At 39.1% G+C, this 25,873-nt stretch overlaps 5 protein-coding genes and 3 non-coding genes across 14 annotated transcripts; 4 read left to right on the top strand and 4 right to left on the bottom strand.

The window, feature by feature from the left end:
- Positions 1 to 623: 623 nt before the first annotated feature.
- LOC105703679 (transferrin) lies at positions 624 to 24,926 on the bottom strand. Of its 4 annotated transcripts, none has more exons than XM_012432231.2 (19): positions 24,791 to 24,926; positions 23,981 to 24,103; positions 23,483 to 23,594; positions 23,134 to 23,267; positions 22,910 to 23,037; positions 22,679 to 22,823; positions 22,377 to 22,534; positions 22,146 to 22,267; positions 21,917 to 22,068; positions 21,377 to 21,623; positions 21,139 to 21,287; positions 20,909 to 21,070; positions 20,629 to 20,727; positions 20,427 to 20,521; positions 20,194 to 20,349; positions 9,549 to 9,627; positions 1,883 to 2,104; positions 1,222 to 1,406; positions 624 to 1,063 (listed from the first exon to the last, which is right to left on the bottom strand). In XM_012432231.2, the coding sequence occupies exons 2-19, from the start codon at positions 24,060 to 24,062 to the stop codon at positions 848 to 850; spliced, it is 2,643 nt and encodes an 880-aa protein (XP_012287654.1). In that variant the 5' UTR covers positions 24,063 to 24,103; positions 24,791 to 24,926; the 3' UTR covers positions 624 to 847. The 4 variants fall into 4 exon arrangements, with proteins under 4 accessions (XP_012287654.1, XP_012287655.1, XP_012287656.1 ...); XM_012432232.2 differs by lacking the exon at positions 24,791 to 24,926 and adding an exon at positions 24,494 to 24,574; XM_012432233.2 differs by lacking the exon at positions 24,791 to 24,926 and adding an exon at positions 24,330 to 24,438.
- Positions 1,690 to 1,762, bottom strand: Trnam-cau. The gene has a single exon. It is a non-coding gene; the product is annotated as a tRNA-Met (tRNA).
- On the top strand, positions 2,318 to 2,390 carry Trnar-ccu. The gene has a single exon. It is a non-coding gene; the product is annotated as a tRNA-Arg (tRNA).
- On the bottom strand, positions 4,192 to 4,263 carry Trnah-gug. Its single transcript has one exon. It is a non-coding gene; the product is annotated as a tRNA-His (tRNA).
- Positions 9,933 to 11,627, top strand: LOC105703682. Its single transcript, XM_012432248.1, has 4 exons — positions 9,933 to 9,959; positions 10,050 to 10,324; positions 10,392 to 10,603; positions 10,717 to 11,627. Exons 2-4 carry the CDS (start codon positions 10,067 to 10,069, stop codon positions 11,603 to 11,605), a joined length of 1,359 nt encoding a protein of 452 aa, XP_012287671.1. The 5' UTR covers positions 9,933 to 9,959; positions 10,050 to 10,066; the 3' UTR covers positions 11,606 to 11,627.
- Positions 11,113 to 13,617, bottom strand: LOC105703684. 3 transcript variants are annotated; one of them, XM_012432250.2, is made up of 3 exons: positions 13,362 to 13,379; positions 12,184 to 12,727; positions 11,113 to 12,082 (listed from the first exon to the last, which is right to left on the bottom strand). In XM_012432250.2, exons 2-3 carry the CDS (start codon positions 12,620 to 12,622, stop codon positions 11,796 to 11,798), a joined length of 726 nt encoding a protein of 241 aa, XP_012287673.1. In that variant the 5' UTR covers positions 12,623 to 12,727; positions 13,362 to 13,379; the 3' UTR covers positions 11,113 to 11,795. The 3 variants fall into 3 exon arrangements, with proteins under 3 accessions (XP_012287673.1, XP_023287712.1, XP_023287713.1); XM_023431944.1 differs by lacking the exon at positions 13,362 to 13,379 and adding an exon at positions 13,489 to 13,617 and having other exon boundaries at positions 11,114 to 12,082; XM_023431945.1 differs by lacking the exon at positions 13,362 to 13,379 and adding an exon at positions 12,959 to 12,973 and having other exon boundaries at positions 11,114 to 12,082.
- Positions 12,923 to 18,278, top strand: LOC105703678 (WD repeat-containing protein 60). Of its 2 annotated transcripts, XM_012432229.2 has the most exons (15): positions 12,923 to 13,025; positions 13,329 to 14,117; positions 14,229 to 14,348; positions 14,425 to 14,603; positions 14,849 to 14,999; positions 15,076 to 15,216; positions 15,285 to 15,425; positions 15,509 to 15,990; positions 16,082 to 16,301; positions 16,402 to 16,553; positions 16,643 to 16,791; positions 16,885 to 16,943; positions 17,062 to 17,216; positions 17,347 to 17,479; positions 17,552 to 18,278. In XM_012432229.2, exons 1-15 carry the CDS (start codon positions 13,014 to 13,016, stop codon positions 17,672 to 17,674), a joined length of 3,006 nt encoding a protein of 1,001 aa, XP_012287652.1. In that variant the 5' UTR covers positions 12,923 to 13,013; the 3' UTR covers positions 17,675 to 18,278. The 2 variants fall into 2 exon arrangements, with proteins under 2 accessions (XP_012287652.1, XP_012287653.1); XM_012432230.2 differs by lacking the exons at positions 16,643 to 16,791; positions 17,347 to 17,479; positions 17,552 to 18,278 and having other exon boundaries at positions 17,062 to 17,156.
- Positions 18,543 to 20,182, top strand: LOC105703683 (probable isoaspartyl peptidase/L-asparaginase CG7860). Its single transcript, XM_012432249.2, has 2 exons — positions 18,543 to 19,583; positions 19,655 to 20,182. Exons 1-2 carry the CDS (start codon positions 18,801 to 18,803, stop codon positions 20,129 to 20,131), a joined length of 1,260 nt encoding a protein of 419 aa, XP_012287672.1. The 5' UTR covers positions 18,543 to 18,800; the 3' UTR covers positions 20,132 to 20,182.
- Positions 24,927 to 25,873: the final 947 nt, after the last annotated feature.

Genomic DNA, 25,873 nt, shown 5'->3' with positions numbered 1-25,873 from the left:
ATTTCTCACATATATTACGTACACCATGTGGTTTGCCGTAGTAAAATCCTATAATATCAATAAATCTGGTTTTCAATATGGCGGACGCCGCAGATGCACGACATATGTATCCGCGAGGTTATAAATGTCCTTTAGGGCGTACGTAAACACGTCAATATTTTCAAGGACTAATTTGACGCTTGGATTGGAAATCCTTTGGTCATGTTTGGAAATAATAGAGTAGGGTCTTATGGAACCTTTTCTTGCGCCGGCACTGCTCCCCTCCATGCTGCGTCGACGGCTCCGCGCCTGTTTCGCATTTCTGTGAAACAGATAATTCGAGATAATTCGTCATCGTCTTATCTACAGATACTAAGACATGATTCACCTACGACCGGCGTTGAATACCCTTCGGACCTCGGCACAGTCATCGGCGCAATGCAACTGCAACGGATTACATGCAATTCGATAATGAAATTAAAACTAGTCAAATGAAATACAACTTAGAAGAGAATAAAATGGACGCGGAAGTGAAACTCACTTATCTTCGCTTGTATTCATTGAAAAACAATCAAATATTAATGTATTTACAGTTACAATAAATTACAAATAACGGGTCCCATTTATTTTATCTACATATTAATCTTCCATGACGACTGAAATTTCAGATTAAGTTAACCTCTAGTTTCCGTACCGACTGAGAATTCCTTACGACGCATGTGCACAACCTAACCTCATAAAATAAAGAGGAAAAGTTAGGAGAAGGATGTAATAGTTGGGGAATTATAATTTAACGGAAGCGTTACATCGTGACGAGCGGTAATTAATTTGAATTAATTCAAGGCCGCGCCATTTATATCTACACTCGTCACACTTGACAAGGTAAACTCGTGCTAGGGATCTGCGTCGATAACCCAACCGCCGTTATCGACGAGAGTGGCCTTGTCCGATCGATGGCTTGCAGACTGGGACTTTGTTGCTTTATCAACATGTGTCGCAAAGATTGCGCTTCTTCTCTGAGCGTAACGACTTGCGCTCGCAATATCGCGTTTTCGTGCTCCAGCATCGTCGCTCGAAGGGCGATCTGAAAATCGGAAGAATTAATCCGGGAATTTCGAATCGAAGACTTCTCGCGCCGGCGGCCATCTTGGATCTGCTCGCAGGCGGCCATCTTGGTTCTGACCGCCGGCGGCCATCTTGGATCATGCCCGCCGACGCGGGCCCTTCGAATTTCAAACTCACGTGATCTTCCCGAATTTTTCTCGCGTCTCGCGACTTCTTCGCCGCCTGATTGTTCCGCTTCCGTCTTTCGTAATATTTCTCGTCCTTCTGCTCCTCCGGAATGGGCTTTTTCTCGCTTCGTGGACGCCTTTGAGAAACGCTTGCAACTCCACTCGAGCCCAACACGTGGCGACTCACTAGTCCTCCTATTCATTGCATAACCTGGTTATTTACATCCCAATACGTGTACATAAAACTAGATAAAACGGTTCTGGAAATCTGCTTAAAGTAGAAATTGTAAAGTAGTGCTTTATTCTTATTTAAAATACAAAATAGAAAATGCCAATTTACATTGTAGGTACCTATTTCAAATTAATTCGATTGAAATAGTTCCCCAGCTCTGCGTACATATCCATGAGTGAGTAAGATTTTAAGTTATATGTGATAAAAAGGAGAGGAAAAAAGTTTGAATTTAAGGAAAAAAAAATATGCCCCGGGTGAGGATCGAACTCACGACCTTAAGATTATGAGACTTACGCGCTGCCTACTGCGCTACCGAGGCTATACTTTCTCGTCTTATCTTCTTCTATATAAATTAATATAAACTACTCTAGTTTTAAATAAATTATCACTTAACTTTTTAAGAAACATAATACTCATTTTTAAATAACGAATCCCAAACCTGTATTCGCAGTATTCGAGAAGGGTTGCGGGACGTTAATAGACTGCGTCAAAGGCGGGACGGATGTCAAGAGTGGAGGTCGCAGCAAATTTGGCAAAGAGAAGGCAGTTGTCAATGACGATGCCAATGGAGAAGAGGCTTCCACCGTGGAATCATTTCCCGATGTCTTGGAATCCACAAATCCGTAATCTCGGCCTGGAAACGGCTCGTATCTGCATAAATCTGGAAAGGAAACGGACGTCGATTTTTTTACAAAACTTGGAGGGGCTACGCGTTTTTTTTGTACAGGTTCATTTCAGAGGGTGTTGGGTTGTTTTGTAGGTTAGAAATTATCGGAAGGATGTCGGGGAAAGGCTCATATGCTGTTATTTTCAATTATTTCTGGGGTGGCGAGGGTTTCGATCGACTTTATGTTGGGTCGCCGCCATGTAAACCGCCCCTGTGGCCTAATGGATAAGGCATCGGTCTCCTAAACCGGGGATTGTGGGTTCGAGTCCCACCAGGGGTACTTTTCTATTTTCTTTTTTTTCTCTCCTTTAAACAACTATTTATAAACTGAAATGAAACATCTTAACCTATCCTTTTTCAAACTAAAGTGAAATTTCGTTTTTTCTCGAGAGAAAAAAAAAGAAGAAATTTTCTTCATTTATCTCGAAGAAGCAAAAAATGATATTTTCTATTTTCTCGAAAAAATGAAATTTCACGCGCAGCGCGCTATTCTTTAGAGCCTCCGTAATCACCTTGTTAAAGTTTCAGATAATTCGGTGCACTCAGCTTGGAGAAAAGTTTTATATAAATATTTTCACTTTTTGGTACGTATGTATCAGTTTCGTGTCACCTTAAGTGATGGGATTTTAAATTAGGAAAAATGTAATAGACTAAGGTGAATTAATTATAGCAATGCTTTACATATTATAACGTACTGTTAATTAATTTTAAAGTTTGTTGTAAAATCTTCGGCGGGGGTGGAGGTGAAATGGTTAAATTGTTTTCGGAGCAAGGCTGGCGTCGCGTGGCCGATCGACCCGAGATCATAATTCACGTGGCTTTTATCGTCTCTAAAGACTACCTTAAGACTCGGTACGTAAGTACAAGAGTTACCGGGTGTCACAATAGTGACTGCCAGCCCGTGGGAAATTGACAGCGGTGTCACGAGTATATTCGGTCTCTTCCTCGTAAAAGCTCGAGCTCGCTTCGATGAGAGTTACGACATTTAAAAAGCGGTCATACTCCGTAAAAAGAGCCACGAAATGCCGGCTCACGTAAAGGGAAATTCCTTCTAGTGCCTGCAATTACGTTTTTGTAAAAGATGATAAAATTTTAACCAAGGGTTAGGCTATTGCAAAGCAATTCTAAATCCAACGCACGTGGATACGCTCTCTTTTAAATAGTCTCACATCCCCTGTAAATAAAAAGTCCGCAATTAGATTTTATTAATGAGAGACTCACGAGACGAGAAATCGTGTTAGTGTAAAATTCATGAGATTACAATTGTTAACTCGAGATTGAATTTATTGAAATGCGACATTTCTCGCTCTGTGCGTGATTTTATTTTTTAATAGACAGATTCATTTATTAGAGACTTTTTATTAAACCTATTCACGCGTGATAGTCGAATTAAATTCTACAAATTAAAATTACGAATTAAGTTATATAAATAAAAATTACGAATTAAATTCTACAAATTAAATCTCTGCATGATTCTATGTTTCAAAAGACTAAAATTCATTTATTAGAGACTTTTTATTAAACCTATTTATGCATGTCACTCGAATTAAATTAGCCGATTGCGACTTGCGTAAACTTTGACCCCGCGATATCGCGAACGCACGTGGCCGCGAAATCTTAGATAATTCGCGCAATTAATCAAGAAATAAGACTTATTCTAAAGTACATAAAGAACCGATTCTCCAGACAAGAAACTGAATACCGATTACGTATTGAAATGATTCCCCACTCCACTTTCAAAGTAAGCGAGATAAAATTCAGCTCGCTTTTAGCCACTGTTCAAACCTTCCTAAAACAACTGCAGCGCCATATGATGAACCCTTTAACAATTAGAAATAATCTGGAATAATTCTTAACAACGCGAATAATCCCCCGTCTGTCAGCAGTTCCGCGCTTCAGGATCTAGAGCAGTCGGAAAATTTAATTCCGGGCTTTTAGCGGGAAAATCTCGGCGTTAAATTATTTAAGAAACTGGGGCAGACTTTCCACCCTTCGGGAAAATTATTTCTTAGCTAAGTGTTGGGGGAAAGAAAAATGTGAAAAAAAATATTCCTCCGCCGTGACAATGTGCCTTGGCGCATTGCCGTGACCAGGATTCGAACCTGGGTTACTACGGCCACAACGTAGGGTCCTAACCACTAGACGATCACGGCTGTCGGAGGACTTGAAAGTGATCTACCAAACTGGGGAGATCACTCCAGATCGTGGCCGACTTGATCGATCATTCGTGACGGCCGACAGGTGGCGGCGCGCGCTTTGAACGCAGCTAATTCTCCCGCGGCGCGTTCGACTTTTCCCCATGAGAATGGGTGCATTCGGAGGAGAAAACCGGTTACCGATGAGTTGGGAACATGTTGCGATTTCCGCTGAAAATGGCGATCAGAATGGTCCGATCAGTAAACATGTTGAGTGAACGTACCCATTCAGCAGATGAGCGCTAACCGATCACTCGAAGTTAAGCACCCTACTAAGCTATAAACGTCTTTTACCACACGTGTAAACACGGAAATATGTTAAGAAACAATGAATTAATTTGAACTAGGTACGTATTATATTTACTTACCTAACCCTGCCTATTACGTAAAGCAAATTGAGCGAAAATGTGAAAAGTGAAAAGTGAGAAGCTCACGGTACTACGGAACGTTTTTGGTGGTGAGAATGCGAGACCATTCGTATGAACTGACTCGGCACAAATTTTTAAGGAATATGGTGAAGCATGGTGAAGCAATGATAACCGTTATATATATACATTACATACACATTGCATACATACATTTGTGCGAAATTTATTTAATTTTTCTTTATGGAAATGAATGCAACGAATTTTCTTGGATTGAAAGGAAGGAAACTCTAATCATAATTGACGAATGTTTCATATTCTTACTATTGCGGCTTAGGGTTAATTTAAGTAATAATGATAATTTAGTTAGACGATTAACGCCCACCTGTGCTCGGTGCAAGGAGACTGTAACTCCTTAGAAGATGCAGGGCCGAAAATGCACTTGTCATTGCACTTTCGGCGCACACAGGTCTCACATGTGCACGAGAGCCCATGCTCCCAAAAGCCTACTTTTTTAAAATTTCCACCATTCGCAAGACACTATACTTAATAAAATTCCCCAAACCCGTGAACTCTACTCCCTTTCCAAATGAAAAACCATTGAACCACCCCTCAACGAATCACAAGACATTTTCCCACCTCAAACTTATTTAACTCCAAAAAAAAAAGAAACCCTACAAATTAAATGTCAAAACTAATAAAAAGATAACCGAATGCATTCCACAAAATACTTAATCATTTTCTCCACTTGACATTTATACCCGGGTTTTTACATGATCCTCTCCAAAGCTTAAAATTATTTATAATTGTTTTTTGTTTTTTTTTTTTACGGCACTTTCAACTTCCGGAACTTCCCGGACGAGCTTGCGAGGCACTTCCTCGACTTCTTGAGTAATTCGCGGGAATATTCCTCGAGCTACATGGACATGCTATCACTCTGGTTAATATTACATGCGCCCTTATCAGAGAAGAGACATTGGACGACGAAGGGGTTGCGTCCGCCCCTCCGCGCATGCGCCCTTTCGAAATCACCCCAACGAACCGCCCTTGATTCGTCCAGCTTGACCAATCCCCTTATCGCGACCTTATCACTTGACAATATGATCTCCCACCCCTATCGGTATGGCGCCAGCTCCGATATTTCGATCGATATAAAATTATTAAAGGCCCTGATATGAGAAACGGAAGTGTCAGGACAATTGTCCGACAATTTAAGACACTCTGGTAATCGAGAAACTCGCATTTCCTCGATGTGTTTCACTTCACCTTAAACACATTTTACACGTGTCACTTCTTCTTTAACGATTTTATATTTATCAACTCGAAGACGATGTCTTAAACCGTAACGAGCTAGAGTGGGAATCTTGTCGTTAATAACGTTTTATTAATTCATTTGGAGGGCAAACCGACACCGGAAAGTCCATCCAACATGGCGGCGGGTTAAAAATATTTTACACATATATAGACGTGAGTTACACTTGCAGTTAAACTTATCGGCTTAATATCGCATCTTTATCAACTCGAAGACGATCTTTTAAAGCGTAACAAGCTAGAGTGGGAATCTTGTCGTTAATAACGTTTTATTAATTTATTTGGAGGGCAAACCGACACCTGAAAGTCCATCCAACATGGCGGCGAGTTAAGTATATTTTACACATATATAGACGTGAGTTACACTTGCAGTTAAACTTATCGGCTTAATATCGCATCTTTATCAACTCGAAGACGATCTTTTAAAGCGTAACAAGCTAGAGTGGAAATCTTTTCGTTAATAACGTTTTATTAATTCATTTGGAGGGCAAACCGACACCTGAAAGTCCATCCAACATGGCGGCGGGTTAAGTACATCTTACACATACGTAGACGTGAGTTACACTTGCAAACCGACTTGCTACGTGCTTTTAATGTTCTGGGACAGACCGCAGCTGACACCACGGACACTTTGAAATTACCACCCCCGGAATGTTTAATGCAGCTGTAATTATTACGAGGTACATTAAATAGCAAACTGTTAGCCGGTTCATCGATGCTTTGGCTTGTAATTAGCCCCGACGAGGAAGGTACATAAATAATTCCTACGTACTTCCTGGGAGTCATAGATCACGTCAAAAAGAGATATGTATGTACTTCACCAGGCACTAATTCAACGTAAGGTGTAAACGCGTACATTGAATTTAAATTAAATCACCCTGAACAATGAATAGACTCGAAAAAAGAAAATACATTGTAATCATCATCTTTTTTTAAACCTAGCGTATAAGTGTCGATAATATAAGTATAATTGTAAGTAACGACTGGCTTATCAGTCGACGCTCTTAATGATGATAAGTATAATGATGTATTGATATTGTAAAGGCTAATTATTCATTGCTTTCAAAAATCGACGATATCATTTGTACAAGCATTCCCAGCTGATCGTATCGTTTGTTCTGCAAATTGTTTATGTAGGAAGTCTTATACCTTGTGGAGTATAATTACAGGTACGTGAGATTATTGCCATATGACACGACTGGAATATTCCCCCCCTCCCCCCGGAGGGGGGTTAATATTTCCTATTAAATATGGGGTCACTTAATCTTTTACATAGCCAGGACGATAATTCAACCCGGGATCGCAATCCGAATATCGGCTCCATTAACATGTCAAATATAAAGCCAGTTAACAACAAATATGGATTTAACAAATGACAAATTACATCTAAAAACTATTAAAATCATTTCTCTCGACTCTAAGCTCTAATTTATGAGTCTTAAACGCACAAACTTCAAGATCCCCTGTTAAAAAGAATTTCACCCATTTTTTTCTTAATGTTAAAAACAAATTTTTTCCGCCAGAAATTTTTCTTATAACATGTCGCGTATAAATGATTTAATTTATGTACTTATTATATTAAAATACATTATTCTGGCCATCGCAAATTTTTTTTTATAATGATGTATAGCGTTTACAATTATTTCACGCATGTGTATTGTTATTTTGTTTATCCGCAGGATATGATTTTTCATTTTTGTACAGTTCCAGGGAAGATCATTTTTTTTTTCTTTTTCGGAGCTTCCTATCTCCAGGTGTAATTGTGCTAATTCCAGCTAGATATGGCGTATCGCCTGCGTCTATAGAGAGTGTTGTTAGATTCGCGATATTTACCTGTTACGGGGGTGGAGGATCGCCCCCCGAGGGGGGGCAGGGCGTGGGAACCGACACCTGTCGCGGCCAGGTAACGTGACATCATGTCTCGTGACCCCCTGAGCTCTGACCGCCCCCAACCCCTTTCGCCACCCCCGATCTTTCGCGACCTAACAGCTAGTGGTAATCGCTCTAATCGCTGTCCTGGAAACTAGGATCACGCACTAGTCGATTCTCACTATACGACTTCTCTTGTACACCCTGGAATAATTTCTAAATATTTGCTTGTAATCTTTGCTGAATATCTCAATGACATGTTTAGTTTCAATAATTTATAAACATATAATAAATATATATATTTTACTTCACGATTATTATCGGACACTTCATTAGTCGATTTTCACTATAAGACTTCTCTTGTACACCATGGAATAATTTCTAAATATTTGCTTGTAATCTTTGCTAAATAATAAAATCTTTGCCCCTTCTTGTCTTAGGTCACTTACGCGTGTCGATCGCACGTTGCATTACTTACATTACGGGAGGAAAGATGGGGGCATGTACACCTCGAAATGACAGTACAAGGTGCGGTGGTCGCGTGTCCGTTTACTCGCGTTCGTCCAAAGTCAGGAATTACGAGCGCCTTATCACAACTTGGGCAAAGTTATCTCATCAAGTCGTCACGAGGGGTGCTCCCCCACCTTTGCCACGAACAAAAGGCCCCGATTAAACCATTCTATCCTCCCCCGACTTGATACGATTCTTTTCCCCGCCCAATCTCGCCCCAAGAAACTCCAATCCGACTCCAACCCCACGAGTGCATTGTTAAAAACAATTCTGCGATTTTTTATCCATTTTTCTCAGCACTTCTCTATTTCCGACATGACTTATTGTATAACATTTAATTTATATATTCACTATAACATGCAGTACTCTCAAATTTCGTATCAAGGAAAAAAGAAAAGTTTTTGAAAACAAGGTTAAACTTTAACAAATTAGAATTAAACTTGCCAATTTTAATATATCTTTCATTGTCTGCGCAATGTTATATCGAGAATATAGAAATCTTATATCAGGACATATTTCGTCTTATAAAGTTGATATTAATTCCCAACGCGTCTTGCTCTGCTCGTATATTTTTATAACAAATAATTGACAGTGGTTAACTGAGCAGAATAAATTAAAAAGGACGAACCACCCACCCACCCACCCACTCGAAGTGTCATAATCTTATATCAAGACAATATTTCCTCCTAAAGTGTCGATATGAATTCGCAACGCGTCTTGCTCTACTCGGATATTTTTATAACAAATAATTGACAGTAGGTAATTAAGCAAAATAAATTAAAAAGAACGAACCACCCACCCACCCACCCACTCGAAGGATGAGCAGTACTCAAAGCCGTGATGTGGTCGCTGTTAATAATTTAGGGTGTTTTTGCTTCCGAACACGCCATCGAAACGGCTTGTCCCAGACTTGCAGTTCCCAGGGTGCATACCTGGTGCATACCTGGTGTATACACCACGGCATGCACCCCTCCAGCCCTCTGAAATAATTCTTATCCGGTCTTCGCTCGCGAAACTTCACATCGCAGTTTCTTATCTGGAGGCGCAGCGCTCGCAAGAGGGAAACTGGAGCGCTGGCACGGCTGGGATTTTTATTTTTCACCCTTTCTTTCCTTTTCCTTCCTTTTAAATCCCGCCTACACGCGAATACGGTATCGCAAGAGTTACGTGGCAAGGTACAGGCGGTACCGAAGGCGTCGATGGTCGTGGAAGATCCTTCCAGGATTATGGCGAACGGAAGTTCACTCTTTACTTCCTCGAGGTCGTCCTGACACAGAAAAAAAAATTCGTCAAAAAATAGTAATTGTATATACTAGAAAAAAATAATAGAATGATGTTGATAAAAAATATAATAAATATCGGTGGACATGAAAGATGTCCTTCCAGGATTATGCGACTTCCTCGAGGTCGTCCTTAAATCGAAAACAATTCGTCAGAAAGAAATGAGAAGATATAACATTGATTGCAAATCGTGAATTACGGATATCTTAGAAATTGAATTAAATGATACGGATAGAGGGAAATAGTGATAAGAGGTCGATTAGGAAATTTAATCGTGGAAATAATTGACGAGTGAAGTCCGATCTGGTGCTTTCAGAGGTTGAGTAACCTCGGATGTATTTTTACTATATTTGGGGGGGTTTTGTATATCAAATATAATATTTATTCATTTAATTTCTTTAATTTAAGGCATTGCAAGATCAATCATGGACGAGGAAACGTCAGAAGAGGAACAGATAAATTCGGTGATTGATAACATCCTCAGAGAGGACTTCTTGGAGTCTCATCAAGAGTATCGAAAAGTGCAGGAGAGTAAAGAGATTAATAATTCCGGAGAAATTAATATGGGAAGTAGAAGAATTTCCGTGGAAAATCGTGAAGATACCTCGAGATGCGCGTGTAATCATGTTGGAGGAAATGCAAGGATTCCAGGAAATAATGTCCAAGGACACGCGATAACCTCTGTACTTAATATTAATTAATGCGAAATATTAAATCTATGGCCAAGGCTTAATGAAATATTATTCGCAGGATGCTGCCGAAAAGTGCGTCGTTGAAAATTCCGCAAGATTTTCACTTAGGGTCATGGAAGCTTTGCGTTCGTTACAGAAGAGATGTGATAACGAAACCTTGGCTAGCTCTTCTATCGTTGATATCGTTAATTACATTGAGAGTAATTACGACGACGACGGAGACATTTACGCTCAGGTGCGAACTGCATTATCGCAGACCTGCAATCAAGGGTCAGTGAAAATATTTAAATGATAATCTAATAATTAATAGTTAAATTAAGGTTATGTCAAAGTGGCGTCAAAGAGGTCTCATTTATGAAACTTTTCTCCGAACTGTTCAACAGATTCGTCCTTGAAATTGGTTTCGATGAGTATTACATGGTGGGACCATTTGCAAATTTGACGAAGGACATCGATATGAAAAATTCTAACGAGACAATGCATTCGAGGAATACTCCAAAACCTGGAAAAAGAAAACGGTGTACTAGTTGTTTCTCTCAAAGGACACCGAAACGTGCAGGAAGATATCTCAGGACACGTAGAGATATGACATCGAGCAGAATATCTGAAGGACATTATCGACAGGAACCTCTTCCTTCGATTACATCTCCTACCTCTGAAATTCTCGCAGAGAGGAACAATATTACTACGAAAAGAATATTGACAAGTCAAGGTTCCGCTCCGAGTGTCAATATTGAGATGCAGAATCATTCTGCACATTCTTCAGGAAATCGACACGTTGAAAATGTAGAGCGAAGAGTTGATATGCAGAATCGTTCTAGACATTCTACTCAGGAAAGTCGACGTATAAGGAACGTAGATCCTCCACTAGGTGTCTGTAATTGTTGTCGAAGGAATCCAGAAATTTGCAGGCAGGAAAATTGTGCAGCGAGGAGACTGACAGGAGGAAGCGATGACCCAAGAATAATCAAGGGAAAATTCGAAGACAATCAACCTGGGGTAGAGGACAATCCTGGAACCGAAAATGTTAAAGAAACTCTCAGAAGACGACCAAGTTGCAGGATAAATAAAAATAATTATGCACTGCGAAAGAGAAACACTTCTGGAAAGGATTTCTGTTCTACGTGCAGAATGAACGGAAACCAGAATAGAAAGATTCCTGTCACTAGATCGAGGTTTAGGGAAATGAACGCAGGGTTAGGAAAAGATAGTTCTTACCTTAAACAATGGATTCTGGAATCTCGGAGACGAACTAAGAAGCCTGCCTTGTGATCTGCATTACGTCATGTTAATGTGAATAGCTTGAAAGTGTTATAATTGAATAATAGATACATTACAATTATTCAATAACTATCACAAAGAAAATTTTTAAAACGTCCCTCATGACTCACAATAATGTATGTCACAAGATTGATAATACTTTCATGATTCTTCTGAACAAGACGATTAGAATTATTTAAGATCACGTTGCATTTTTTAATTGCTTCTGCTTGCCGTTGTGTTTACACCTTCGCACATTTTTTAAAGGATGTAAAATCCTTTCCCTTCTTCTTTTTGGAATCGCAGGCACTAGATCTTTATGAATTGAACTTTCAGTGCTTTTGGCAGGTTTCTTCCTTCTGACTCTGAAAGGACCTAAATCCGAGGAGACGTGTAGAGTTTCACCTTTTTCATCTCGTGGCAATAAGTAACCAGCTTGGATGCCAAACGACACCGCTTTACGAACATATCTTCTTGCCATTTTCCTCCCTACATTAAAAATATCTTTACATTCAATATTAAATATTATTTATACCGAAGCATATAAGATTTATACATGAGAGTATGTATTTGTCATCGTAGGTCGATACCTTCTTCGACAACTTTTCCATATTTTAGTATGGATTCCCTCGAAGAACCGTTTCCTCTAAGCAGACTAGATTCGATCAGCCATTCCGTTGGTAAATTTGGAAACCTTGTAAACCTTGGCACGTGGCTACGATCAAGATTTCTATTCCTACCCAATCCGGGTACCCAATTCTTTCTAGGTTGGAAATCTGCAAACCTACATCGACGAACATGTGCTTTTCTAAATCTACTCCCCGCACTACTTCTTTGCATCCTTCTGGTATCGATATCTTGAATGTTCTCTAAATACTGATAGACCAAATCTGACACTGTCGGGTTTTCATTCCGAAGACGAGTCACGTCACGATCGAAGTTACCAGGATTATACTTAATCTCATTATTTTTGGGCAATTTTGTTCTTCGATCAGTCCTTAACAACCCTTTCCTATTTGTTGGTGGCATTCTCTAAATATCATTTATTTACACTGTTTATATAAAGCGACCGATTTGCTGGGAAGAACTGCACTACGATTTTGACGTTTCAATAATGTGACAGGTGTCAGAAACCTAAAAACACATGTTAAAGATTACCCAAAGAACAATTACATGCAATTGAATAATGTAGGTAAGATAAATGAAGAATGTTTTCAAATTAAGTTTGTAATTTTTTTCAATTTTAAATTTCTATTCGAAATCAGTTCAATGTGGCGCCATCTTGAAAACCGCTCCTATTGGTCCGCCATTTTGAACATGCGCAGAAGGTTCATAAAATCACGCATGAAAGCGCAACTTTCTCACCCGATTGACATCATGGCGTCCTCGCGACTGTCAAAACAAATCAATTAACCACATAATGTCTAAGAAGGTAAAATAGTTCTATAGTTTAAATGATTTCTACATAAATATATATAAATAAAGAGCCAAATACTATCTCGTCACTTTGGCCCAAAGCCTGTCGTTGTATATTGTGTAATGTTTGTACGCGGCGAATGAGATCCTTTGACATGTCTGACTCAAGGATTTCTTGTTTGCATTTCTAGACACGTATACATGACGCGTATTTATTTATAATTACTTGCCAGCCATATAGATGTAACATTTTAAAAGGCTTGTACATTGAATGCAATTAATTTTCCTATTTTGATAAACTAAACGTGAATATTTTCAGCAAGGAGCTATTAAGAAAAGCCTTGAGACTAACAGCGAGTCAAGGACACAAATAAAAACAAGGACTCGTTCCATAACCGATGCAAGTTCCGAGCAACAGGGAAAGGCAGAGCTTCGAGAACGAAAAGTTGTATTAGATCGACGGGGCGCAGGTGACAGACCGTCAAAAGTTTCACAAAATGCATCGAGCAGAGTTCTGCCGAGTAAAGTCATCATCGGGGATGCTACTGCTCGGAGCAAAACCGTGCATCGAAATAGTACGTCTTCCACTGCGAGGTCCACTCACGAGGGATCTCCACGTGTTACTAATCATGTGACAAATAAGAGTACAACCTCGCGAACGCATTCAGAGAGTATACGAAAAGTCACTTCTAGTAAAGAGGTCGACCGCAGTAAAGCTAGAGAAAAGAATCGAACTGGTTACACAGAAAAGAGAGGAACTAGTGACATTTACATCCCGAAAGCACAAACGAGTAAATATGGCTCAAAGTCTACCGATGAGACAAGAGTTAAGAATACAGAGTCAAGTCAGGTTAAAGACAGAGGAAGGAGAAGTGAGCCAAAAAAGACAGAAACTGGAAAAGAAAGTAGACACAGACTTCCTTCCCAAGAACGCAGGAAATCTAGAACTCTCAGTCCGAGCGAAGTCAAAGTTTTACACAGTAATGCAAATAAAAGCAACGTAGTCAGAAAAACAACAAGCACAACACTTCCTGTTAAAAATAATCCCAAAATTGACAACGCATCGAACAATGCAGACAGCGAATACGAATACGAGGATGATTTCGAGGTTTAATTGCATTTTTTGCTCTCCAGCTGTGAAAAAAATGATTCTATCAGATTAATTATTAACATGGAATTAAATGAAACATTGTTTACGGAAACATTTCACATTTTTCAGGACTATGAATCTGATTTTCAAGAGTGCACCGACAGCGAAGCATCGGAAGTCAGCGAAGCATCGGATAACAGTAGAATCACTCCAATGCTCGACCCTATCGAACTCCGAACTGAACAACAAGTGAGTTTCGCTTTATCATTTAAAGTATAGCATTGATGTTGAATAACATGGAGTATATTTTATTAATCATGTCCAGAAAAAGGTAGTCAGCAGTGGTGAGAGCCGCAAGACTGAAGAAGAGCACATGTTAGACTCCGGTCATTATGAACTTGCCGAAGCTAGGAAAAGGGCTGCCAGGGTTGAATCGATGACTGCTAATCAATCAAAGACTCCTTCGCCACCTGAATTGAGACAACCTGTTAACAAGGCTTATAGGTTCGCTATAACTAAAATCTCATATCAGAATGAATAAAATCGCTCCAAATAAACAGTAGTAATGTGATTATTCGTGAGAAAAGTTAAGTAACATTAGACGAGCTTTTCTGAAATGTCAGTGAGATATCAAAAGTCTGCAAAAATTTAGTTAAAATTAAAAACTAATCAAGTAATGGTAATGTATCGGTGAAATTTCTGAAAAATTATTGGAACAGAACGTCATCTAGTTTCGTTTCTTGCGACAGAGAAGAGACGACTACCGAAACGAAGTCCCTACCTCTCTCAACGGATGAAGGTTTTGAAGAGGATCGCTCTGGAGATTTTGCAAAGTCTCCTCCATTGTCGCAGGTGGTATTCATTGATTTCCAAAAGGCGAAAAAGGAGTCTCCGATAAAGGTAAAGAATTACAATAATAAATTAGACATTCAGGGATTAATATGTACTAACAGTTATTAATTATTATTAAATGTAGAAATCCCAAGTAACTCTAAGCCGTGGTAAAGAGTTACTGCAGATGATAAAATTAGACACCGTAAACTGGTCGCTTCTGGAATGTTCACCGATATCCTATGGAGAGTTCATCAGAATTTATGGGAAGCTGAACACTCAGCAGGTATGATATAATAAAATAACCTAAACATTACTAATCTTGATATAACCTTTTTCTTGTAAACCATTCAGATGTCTACGCAGACGAAGGAAGATAACCTAGACATAGAGATACAAACCGACGAAATCAATTGTAGTAACAAGTGGACGCAATTCCCAGTGAAATGTAGAAACAGATTGAAGAACAACGAAGATGTCAAACGATTTAAAATGGTAAAAGACATATCTTTCAGATTCTGACTTATCGATACCTTAAAGTCTGTTGTATCGAGTCGTACCATTTTTTTATTTCACAGGAACAAATAGGCGTTGGAGACGACCGTGACGAAGAATCAAATTTACATTCTACAAAACCATCTTTTGACATTATCCGATTAAACGAGTTCATGGAGCGCGCCGGGAAAGTGATGTTGGCAATTCTAGAAGAAACTAGGCTCGGTGGAAATGTTCTTCAGAGTGATGTTCACGAGTTGCCTTTCAGCGAAGGTGTCGTCAACCTTTCAGTGAATTCTGTCACCTTCCTAACTGGCCGACCAGTTACAATAATTCATTACTCAGAAGTGTTAAACAAAGTATTGCTTTCGATCCATTCCACGACTGACGAGGAAGTAGAAACATCTAACAAGCAAGATTACTTAACCGACTGCTGCATCGGATGCCTTTGGAACATGTCAGAGCCTTCGAAGCCTACGAAACTGTTTTACTCCCCCTGCCCTGTTACGGCATGCTGTTTCCATCCAACAAATTATAATCTCATTTTCGCAGGGCTTCAAGATGGGTAAGAAAAGTCATTACATATATTACATTATTTTTCCTACTTAATATCAACAAATTAAATGATTATTACATATTGGGCTGTTTTTGTTAAGCTCGATGAGTCTGTGGGATCTTAAAGAGGACGAAATGTGGCATCGGAAGGTTACGGATAAAGCTAACGAGTCAGACTGGATAATTCGATCGCCAACTTATGTGACAGCAGGAAATCCTGAAATTGACGGCCACAAGTCAGAAATCGTTGCAATACATGTTTTGTCAAAAATCGAGGAGGAACCTATCGAAGCATCGTACAATAAATTTGTACCAATTCAGGTACAGTTTTTGGGGATTTTATACATCACTTATTTCTGCACATAGAATTGTAAGAAGGTAACAATTAATTTGTTAATTTTGTATTCTTTGGTGCAATTAGATATGCAGTCTTGACAGCGATGGTTACTTGATCATCTGGAGTACGTTTCGCAACATAGGCAGTGCAACGAATGACTTGGGATTGTCATATTGGGGAAATGTGAAGCTCACGAAGAGTCAAGAAATTTCTCTGGGATCAAGAAAAACCAAAATGTAAGGCAAACATTAATTATAAGTAAATTAGAGGGCTAGAGAAAACGTTTAATTAACATTTAACTCCCTAATGCGTATTCTGTGTTTAGAAAAAGTTACCTTAACGGATTCGTCGACATGCAAGTTGACAGCATCAGTCCGAATAATCTTTACATCGGTACAAACTCGACTAACATTATGCATGCCACCTGCGTTGGAACTAAAACTTCCCCTCCGGTGTATAAAGCACGTGAAATGGGTAGATTACTTGTGCTAATAATTCTCAAACTTGTCAAGTTAATTAACAATGGAAAGACAAGCAACAAATTATTTCATGCTTTTTATATTCCAGACCAGTGTGGTGGAGTGACGTGCATTGAAAGGTGTCCTTTCGAACAGTCTTATTTCCTGGTAAGCTGCGATGTGAAATTCAAGTCTTGGAATTATTTCAAACACTTATACGAATGTTATTAAGTAATTCACCCTGAAATGCAATGTATTAATGCTGAGTACTTATTTCTTTTATAAGGTTGGCTGCGATGATGGTGCAATTCGACTGCATTCACTGCATGCCGAGAGGCCACTTTTGCAATTAAAGGATGAGAACTGTGCAGCCTCGGTGAAGTCTCTACAGTGGTCGAAGACTAAACCATTCACTGTGTACATTCTAGACAATGAATCCAAGTAAGTACGATATTAAGGTGATATGAAATAGTCCATAATCACGAGCTGTCTAAAAAAAATGCGTATAATAATTTTCCTTCACGGTGTAAAAATCATCGATACTGTAATTACATGTTCATAATCATTTTAGAATTCACGTATGGGATTTAAGTAGCAGCGATATTTATCCAATGTTCACCATATCCACAAAAACATGGGGACATGTGTGCAGCATGACTTTATCTCCCTGCAAATGCGATCGCGATATGACGAATCAATATATGGTAAATAAAAAAAAGAAACTGAATCAACATTGTGAACTTTCAAATTAATAACAAAATGTTAACGTCTTCCAGGCTCTAGGCACAGAAACTGGAAACGTGGAGATCCACAAACTGAACAAAGACTTTTGTCACTCTCGAAGGAAAGACCTCCGACAAGAATTGAACACGTTTTTGCGATACGTGTCGATTTTATAATAAAAAAATCGAGAAGAAAAATATTACACGTAATTCCGGTTGCATCGTATCCATTAAGGATATCTGAAACGAAAATAATTATCGAAACTAGTCAATTTATCGATTAAAGATGAATCTGCCGAATATCAGTGACCAAGACTGGACAGTTCCAAGAATTGTTCATAATTTCCCTGCCGTTAATAATTGAGGTTCCTTAATGGAATCTCGTGATCTCGTACTGTATCCCAGGAAACTTGTCCATGAGTCTTGTTTATTAATAGAGTGTGTCAGTAACCTGTTCACTAATGGGTCCAATTAATAATCGTCACGATGCACTGACTTGATGTTTCTAGAAATTAATAAGAATCTTTTCTTGGACTCTGATATACACCAGAGAGCAATTGTACTTTTTAAACTCGTCCGAAGTGCCCATTACTGATAACTAGTCCGTCCACTTAAGTGATCGTACTATTAAACATACATAATTTATAATTAAGGTTATACAAAATAGTTGGAAAATGAAGTTACGTTGCAAGTAATCGACTACGGTTCATGTACACAAAATATTCTTTCTGTTCATACATAGTACAATAACAACGTATAAAAAAACTACACAACTATTAAAGTACAGGTCTTCAGATCCCTTCAACTGTCACTCGGAGTGTGTAAGATTATAAAGAATAATCTATTTTAAGAGTGGAAGCATCTGTAGAATAACAGCGTTAACATAAATGGCAATATTTGGCAAATGTAAGGATGCACCAGACTCGCAGTACTGCAAGGAACGTCACGAAGTAAGTCGTCCACTATTTCACTGTATCTTTTAGCACGATGCATGTGACTGATGTCTTTCTGTAGACGTTGTGTCTTCTCCTAAAAACAAATTACGAGAAATTCGAAAAATAATTGCCACTTGACATTCTCCCAAATAATATCACGTCGAACTAGTTCAGAATATTGAGAGCGAACTCTGTCAAGTATTTTGAAAAGAGTAGTACTTCAGTGTGCATGCAACATTGTAAACAAAAAAAAAATTAAAAATCCTTAGTAAGGAATAGAAACAGTGAAGTAAAACCACTATAAAGGCCTTTGTAAAAGACTATTATAAATTCAAACATACGGATAGAGAAGATAAAACGTTTTGACAATGACGTGCGAATATTGTTCCTGGGTAAACAAGATTCAGGCAAAAATTTCAGTCGGAGTGGAAACCAAGACTTCGAACAATGACAGGGAAAAGCAATTTAAGCATCCCGTAATAATCGTGCACGGCGGAGCCGGCAGCATTCCTCTAAACGAAAGAAATTACATGATGATTGAGGTTAGGGACGCGGCAATAAAGGCGTACAAAAACTTGGCAAAAGGTGGGTCGTCATTGGACGCGATCGAGACAGCAATTTGCCATATGGAGAGCAAAAGACTCTTCAACTGTGCCAAAGGAGGATCGTTAGATGCGAATGGAGAAGTAGTAACTGACGCGGGGATAATGAACGACGAGTCGAACGCAGGCTGCGTAGGAGCTGTCAGAGACATAGAACACCCAATTTCTCTAGCAAAAATAGTTTTGCAGAAGACTAGTCACATTCTTCTAGTGGAAAAGGGCGCACAAAAGTTTGCCCTGGACTCTGGAATCCCAACTTTACAACCAGGTTGGTTTTTGCCCGAAGTTACGCCGAAAGAATCTACAATCTTTGAGACCGGAGATCACGAAGAGGAAGAGGACAAAGGAAGTAGTTCCAGGAAACCACTGTATGATCCAGAGAATTACAATCTGGATGAAAAGGAGGAAGAAGTAAGCCTTGATGAGAAAACGAGAAGAGTGAAACTTCCTTGGTATGTTACGAGGAGATTGACTGACGAAGAAGAGCAACGGAGACAGGAAGAGTTGGTGGTTGAGAGAAGACAGAGACTGGAGCCCACGGTTCTTCAGGTACCTGTCCAGACATGATGAGATTTAAAGGTTACCTCATTACTGAATTGATTGTTCTCTACTTGTGCAAGGTCAGTGCCGTAGGAGCAGTGTCCTTCGATAGAAATGGACACTTGGCGACTGGCACTTCGACAGCAGGAGAGCCGAGGAAAACCACTGGAACGATAAGTGCAATTGGAACTGTACCTGGCTGTGGGATCTTCGCAGACAAAACTGGCTGCACTTCTGTGTCCGGCCCCGACAAAGCAATCTATACTTATGCACCGGCACGTCGAATCGTGAAAAGAATGGCCAAAGTAAAAAGTCCTGAAGATGGTTTAAAATTGGAATTAGATGACTTTGAAAATGAGACGTTCGAAGCCCAAATAGGAGCTGTTGCGTTGAACAGTTCAGGGGAATCGGCTGTTCTTTTCAAGTCCCTGCATTTCCCCTGGGCGATGTGCCATGAGGGATGGATTTATTATGGATGCACAAAAGACGATATGTATGATGAGGAAATTCAAGGCCTGGACAGAGCTGATGACTGTCGCTGTGACATTACAATTTAATCCCTAATTTATAAACGTCTAAATTCTTCTGACTTTAATATGCAATATTTCTTGCAACTCACCGAAAACAGGATGTTGCTCTTCTCTTCGTACTTCCCATATAACGAAAAGGCTGGAGTTTGCCCCTTGTAGTTTCTTCCGAAGAGTAAATCTATTTCGAGGAACATGAAGTACAATTCCTCACGTTGGGTTTCCGAAATATTTTCGTGTACCATAACCTGAACGTCAAAGAAATACTCTTATGTATTTTATCATTCTTCGACAAGTGTTAAAAGTGGTTAGTTTAACAGTTTACCGTGTTGAATGCCGTGCAAGCCAAGAAACAAGGTTCACCGTCGTCCATGGATTCATCCAAGCAGAGTGTTCTAAAATCTGAGCTGTTCAGGCCAACTAAAAGTGAGTCTAGGTTAAGATTCTCTGCTGCGTACACTCGACTCATAATTTTACTTCATCAGGTGAGACGAAATAACCGTTCTATGAGTATTTTTATAATTTACCTGTGTTACTTGTCACCGTGTTCCAATTAATGAACGCCACATTCCCTCGTCCGGAGGCCAGACACCTAAAAGTACGGTCTTCGTCTCCCAAATTTTCCTCTACGAACACGTATGAAATTCGCCTTTACAGCAGCAGCAATTTAATTTACTATCACATAATCCACAAGCACAATTTTTTCATGACATTAATTTCTAGACAAGTTGCCTTACGCTTTCAGACCACTGGAATTATCATTAAATTATTAAAGTTTTCTGTAGTAAAAAAATGACTAGGCCTTACCATGTTCGCACAAGGAATACAAATTGTTCGGCAGAGTTGAATCTTTTTCTGGCAGATCGGAGACGCAGCTATCTTTGAAGAAATTTGCAATAGTTTCTACATCCGTACACGAACGATCGGTCGAGGAGAAATTCCTCGCGTACGCCGCGAAAGTATTCCAACCTAAAAATTCGATACTCTTGAAAACCATTCCCCGATTTTGAGGGTAAGTGTCTAAAGATCATTTTTACCGATGCTCCTAAATCCAGCAAAACAAGCCGATGTTCCCTTAAGATCTTTCAACGTTAAATATGGCGAGTTTTTCATCACAACTGCTGCCAAATTGCCAACGTCTTTCGTTTTACTAGTCACTGCGAACAGTATCGGCTTTAATCCTTTCCTGAAAAATAGGACTTGCATGTTACGAAGTATTTTTCCTCGACTGGTGTTATTCAATGCACTTTAAATAATAGTTTTTGGATCCCTTACTTTCTGGCCTGCAACTCTTCTTCTGGTTTCGCCACAAAGAAGTCAGCGCGATGGGTCCTGACAGCTTCCATACAAGCTTCTCTGCTCGTTTCCTGGATACAGTTTATCAGAGGCTCGATTCCATAAACCTTTACAGCGTTTCCCAGCCATCGACACTTTTTATCCTGGACATTTGAGGTCTCGCACCAAGTAACCGTCCTGAATGGTCTGCAACTTGTCACGCTGTTGGCACTCACGAAGCCAGGAACTATTTTTGGAAAAACGAAGAAACCGTTCACTAAACTATTTGTCACATCCTCCGGTCTGTTCCTAAAGTGTATATTCTCTATATGTTTACAAATTAATTCTCTTTGACTTTCAATTTATAATTACTTCTTCAGCGAGTAGAAGAAATTGCAGATATCGTGAATAACTGAAAGCGATAGGCATATACATTTCTGCAGCAGTTAAGGCGATATGAAAGTGTCATCGAAGGGGTTTCACTTTCCTTATTGCATAAGGACGAGTTATTTTGATTTGTCACTTGCGTGTATACTTTACATCTTTGTAAGTAATCCTCGGACGTGCCCAGTATTTCGGTACTGACCGGTGTCACATGATAGCTTTCCAGAAGTTGAATGAGATCATAGTTCCAGTGAGTCTTCTCGGGGTCCAAGGATCTCATCAGACTTGCGACTCTTTCCGCAGCATCCCTAAAATTCAGTTCTTCCCATAAACTAATTTTTTCATGCTTAATTTAAGAAATAAATCGAAGATTCATTAATGTCACCTTCGAGTCACCACAACTGGCCAGGGCCTCGAAATCCAAACGCAGGGATTGTCAAAATCTATTGGTTTTGTCATTCCATCGGGGCAGAGGAAACTGAAATTATCTGTAGTAATGTTCTGTTCCTGCAAAGATAAACACACATTCAATTGAAGAATTTAATTATTAGTATTAATGGATCAGACTGGCAGTAGTTTTAAATTTTCTCAAGGATCTAACCTCTAAACACCTTACCTTGAAATGTTCTTTGGCATCTTTTAACATAACCCAGGCAACATCCCCGACGGAATCTGTTAAACAAAGAAGAGCGCCTTCTCGGCCATAATATTTATCCCCAGAGAAACATCCAGCTGGATTCTCGCAGAGGGCGCATAAATTTTTGTACCTCGACTCTGGAAGAGCGAAAGATACTCTTGGATTATTTTAAGACATTAATGCTCTCCACTGTCATGATTTGTAATATTTATGTACTAAAGCAGCTTTTACGCTGTTTAATGTTGTATTCTCTGTAAGATTACAAGGTGACGGGTACTCACTTAATTTAGTATCCAGAACGGAGTCGGGGCTCCATGGACCGGCTATACAGGCAGCTCGAAAATAATCGGACAATGTGGAAATCCGATTTTCTATCAGGGTCTTGTCGAGTTCGCACTCAGGAACAATGTTCGATTTTTCAAAGTACTGTAAGCGTAACAATTAAATGGACACGCAGCTTTTGATTTAATTACTTCTGTCATTTAAAAAATGTTTATCGAAGGTGTTCGAACCGTGGAGAAAATCCTGTTCCAATATTCAGTTGGTTCGTAGCCTGGATGACAGAAGTTTTTGCCTCTCAGATCTGACGTGTTCTTGATCTTCTTGTTCACAATGGCAACCATCTGGTAGCGCTCCTTGTCTATAAAATTAATTATCTATATTATACATACAGAGGTTCCTTTATTTGTTTGAAAAATACGGTACTTCATTCTCATTGGAATGATCGAAACTTTACCACAAGAAAAGAACCTCAATTCGTTTGTGACAAAGATGTTGTATTCCGGGGCTTCGTACGTTGCAAATAAATCTTCAGGTTCCAAAACGGTGAAGTCACTCTCACGATGTATCAAATGCCGAAGACAATGGAACCTGATCAATCAAGTAATAGTTGACAAACATTTTGGCAGTTTATTTTTATATTCTTCGATTGTTTACTTCGTTGCTTAATCGATGCCGTGAATTCTTAAATGTGGTAACGAATATTTGTACAGGAAATGATAACCTTAACAGGTCATCGCTTTAAAGACCGTGCGAAGTTTTGCGAAAGTAACACAAATGTAAAATAAGTTCACGTTAATACTTGCCTGTCATTTCCCACGCTGCATTCTACTTTGCTCTCTGGATCGTCCTTCAATTTTTGGCAAATCCATTTAATTTTTTTTGCAGTGTGTTGGCTATCCACGACGCACAACTTAACTGTAAGAATTAATTTAATTAGTAACCAAATCAAGCTACAGAATTAAATGTCACAGAAGTGAGCTTGATTACTTGTACTGAGCATTATTGATAAAATTATCACTTCTGGGAAAACGGAGATACACTTCAAAGTCCTACGGTGAGGCTAACTAAAAATTTACATATTGATTTCAGAATAGTAATTACGCATTGAGAGTAACAACCACTCTGATCTGTTAATAGTTCTTAAACCTATCGTTTTATTTTACAGTAGTAGGATTCTATAAATCGCTTAATTTTCCTAAAATTCTCTTTTTTAACAATTATCTATAAATCCTCTAAACTGAAAAATGAAAGTACTTGAATTAAACAATGCAAATAAAGTGAAAACAACGAAAACCACTCACGTTTTCCAGCGTGAACGACTTCTACGAGAATCGCAGTGAAAATTAAAAGAAAACAAAGCCATGCCGGTCTCGGCAGCTGCATCCTTATCAGCGCTATCAGCAGCTATCAGCTACCCTACAAATCTGCGAAACACAATTCACAATTAAATGAGTTTCCCTTGAAAAAGGGAATTTTTTTTCCCACTTAGAATCCACCAAACATTCCCCCAAAAACAAAAAACTACGGGACCCCGAAATCCATCAGCAACATGGCAAGAATGAGGTTAGGTTGACATCCGCAACCCCATATTAAACAACTAATATTTCTCCATATTTATCAGAATAAATAAGTGAACTACCCATTACGCACTTTTCAAAAACACAGAATAGTTCTTCTCCAGGGTAATTTAAATAATCAAAGCACTATATTCCCACAAAATGATGAAAATTCGTTGCCGTGAGTGTGACGTAGCTCTTCCTTAATTTAGGGGAATCCCAGAGAGGAACAATGATTATAATTTAAATTCTTCTTACAGAGGAAACAGAAAGAAAATATTCTCAAGCTTCTTAAATCGTTAATTAACGACATTTCCACGGAAATAATTTCAGTTTATTGTTACAGGAAATTTATCATCGTGCCTTGATTTCTGGGAGTCCCGGTACGCTGGTAAAAAATTCCCAAAATTCTTCTTGCAGCGAACTTTTAATTTTGGAGGTAATTACACGTTTAAGTGAAATGCCTGGAAGGTGGCAATAGACATTTAGAATGGATTATTAATGTTTGTACGTATTTTTCCTTCTAGGCAATAAATTCCCGGATCGATCGAATACCTTGAGGCTGAGCGCACGGATTTCGGGTGAGTTTTCGCCGGTTTTTGTGGATTTACGACGTGTTTCTGGCCGGTTTTTTTATTCCTTTCTTCTGGCTTGACCCTGGGATACATTAGGGTCGGTGCGAGCAGTTGCGGAACACAGGGAACACTGCTTAACTTGCTGGAAGACCGAATGAAACCCGAGTCTTTCGTGGTGGGAGTGGGATATCTCTTTACGCCAATCCTTTCTGTGTGGATTCGAAACTACCGACTCACAGCTGAAAATGTACGTACACGAAAGCCATGATGCTCCTCGAGAAATCCGGTATGTTGCGTATGACTATATGTGAATAAACGTATCTCTTTGTAGGTGAAGATGTGCATGAATTTACATACATGATGACTCCGACTCCCATCAAGACCAACTTGATATGAAGAATCCATTAACAAGAGCATCTGCATGGATAAAAATACATGGCAGATATTTACATACATGTATTAAGACTCTTGACTGTACATTGTGACTCTTGACTCCTCACATCGAGTCCAATATGTATGACACATGTGTGGGGAGGTTATACAGACACATTCGGCATGTTGGATCGGATAACCTTTCACATCGGAGCCTCTGTATGTATAGAAAAATGTAATATATCCGGAAATACTTGGTAATGTATGCGATTACTTTTTATATAAAGTCTAATTTATAGAACGAGATCTGTAGAGACTGTATGGAGATGGAGATTTGTCATCGTGTTGTCGCAACACATTCATGGAGTTCTAGGAGAAACAGGAAAAAGCTTTATACAACTGTTTGATCAGCTTTGAGACTGTATTGGATCGGGATCATGACACGATATTCCAGCGAGATCGCCAAGGTCGGTAATCTAGTGGTTTAACCTCTTCTCCGAGGCCTGGAATAGGAAATTATATGAATTATATGTGAACAAGTGGTTTGGATAAAAGAGGCTATTAAGCAAACTGACGGAATTAATTCTATGATATTAAACCTGGCAATGAGGAAGAGGAAGTATTTTCGATACTTCAGAAACATTTCATAATCTGAGATAATTAGTTCTAACGGAGAGTTTAGAAATTTGCA

This window comes from Orussus abietinus, unplaced genomic scaffold (genome assembly GCF_000612105.2).
Source record: "Orussus abietinus isolate OABI.00-Male unplaced genomic scaffold, Oabi_2.0 scaffold43, whole genome shotgun sequence".
Classification (NCBI taxonomy): domain Eukaryota; kingdom Metazoa; phylum Arthropoda; class Insecta; order Hymenoptera; family Orussidae; genus Orussus; species Orussus abietinus.
The sequence above is the reverse complement of the archived record's forward strand: the minus strand, read 5'-3'. Positions and strand labels throughout refer to the sequence as shown.

Bases quoted from the DNA above. Each gene is read 5' to 3' on its own strand.
- LOC105703682 (XM_012432248.1), top strand. From the start codon at position 10,067: ATGGACGAGGAAACGTCAGAAGAGGAACAGATAAATTCGGTGATTGAT. The intron at 10,325-10,391 runs GTACTTAATATT...TATTATTCGCAG, and splicing joins AAGGACACGCGATAACCTCT to GATGCTGCCGAAAAGTGCGT. The intron at 10,604-10,716 runs GTCAGTGAAAAT...ACTGTTCAACAG, and splicing joins TCGCAGACCTGCAATCAAGG to ATTCGTCCTTGAAATTGGTT.
- LOC105703684 (XM_023431944.1), bottom strand. From the start codon at position 12,622: ATGCCACCAACAAATAGGAAAGGGTTGTTAAGGACTGATCGAAGAACA. The intron at 12,083-12,183 runs GTATCGACCTAC...TTTTTAATGTAG, and splicing joins TGGAAAAGTTGTCGAAGAAG to GGAGGAAAATGGCAAGAAGA.
- LOC105703678 (XM_012432229.2), top strand. The intron at 15,426-15,508 runs GTAAAAGACATA...TTTATTTCACAG, and splicing joins ATGTCAAACGATTTAAAATG to GAACAAATAGGCGTTGGAGA. The intron at 16,302-16,401 runs GTACAGTTTTTG...TGGTGCAATTAG, and splicing joins ATAAATTTGTACCAATTCAG to ATATGCAGTCTTGACAGCGA.
- LOC105703683 (XM_012432249.2), top strand. From the start codon at position 18,801: ATGACGTGCGAATATTGTTCCTGGGTAAACAAGATTCAGGCAAAAATT. The intron at 19,584-19,654 runs GTACCTGTCCAG...TACTTGTGCAAG, and splicing joins TGGAGCCCACGGTTCTTCAG to GTCAGTGCCGTAGGAGCAGT.
- LOC105703679 (XM_012432231.2), bottom strand. From the start codon at position 24,062: ATGCAGCTGCCGAGACCGGCATGGCTTTGTTTTCTTTTAATTTTCACT. The intron at 21,288-21,376 runs GTAAGGGATCCA...CCTATTTTTCAG, and splicing joins GAAGAGTTGCAGGCCAGAAA to GAAAGGATTAAAGCCGATAC. The intron at 20,728-20,908 runs GTAAGGCCTAGT...ACGTGTTCGTAG, and splicing joins GTATTCCTTGTGCGAACATG to AGGAAAATTTGGGAGACGAA.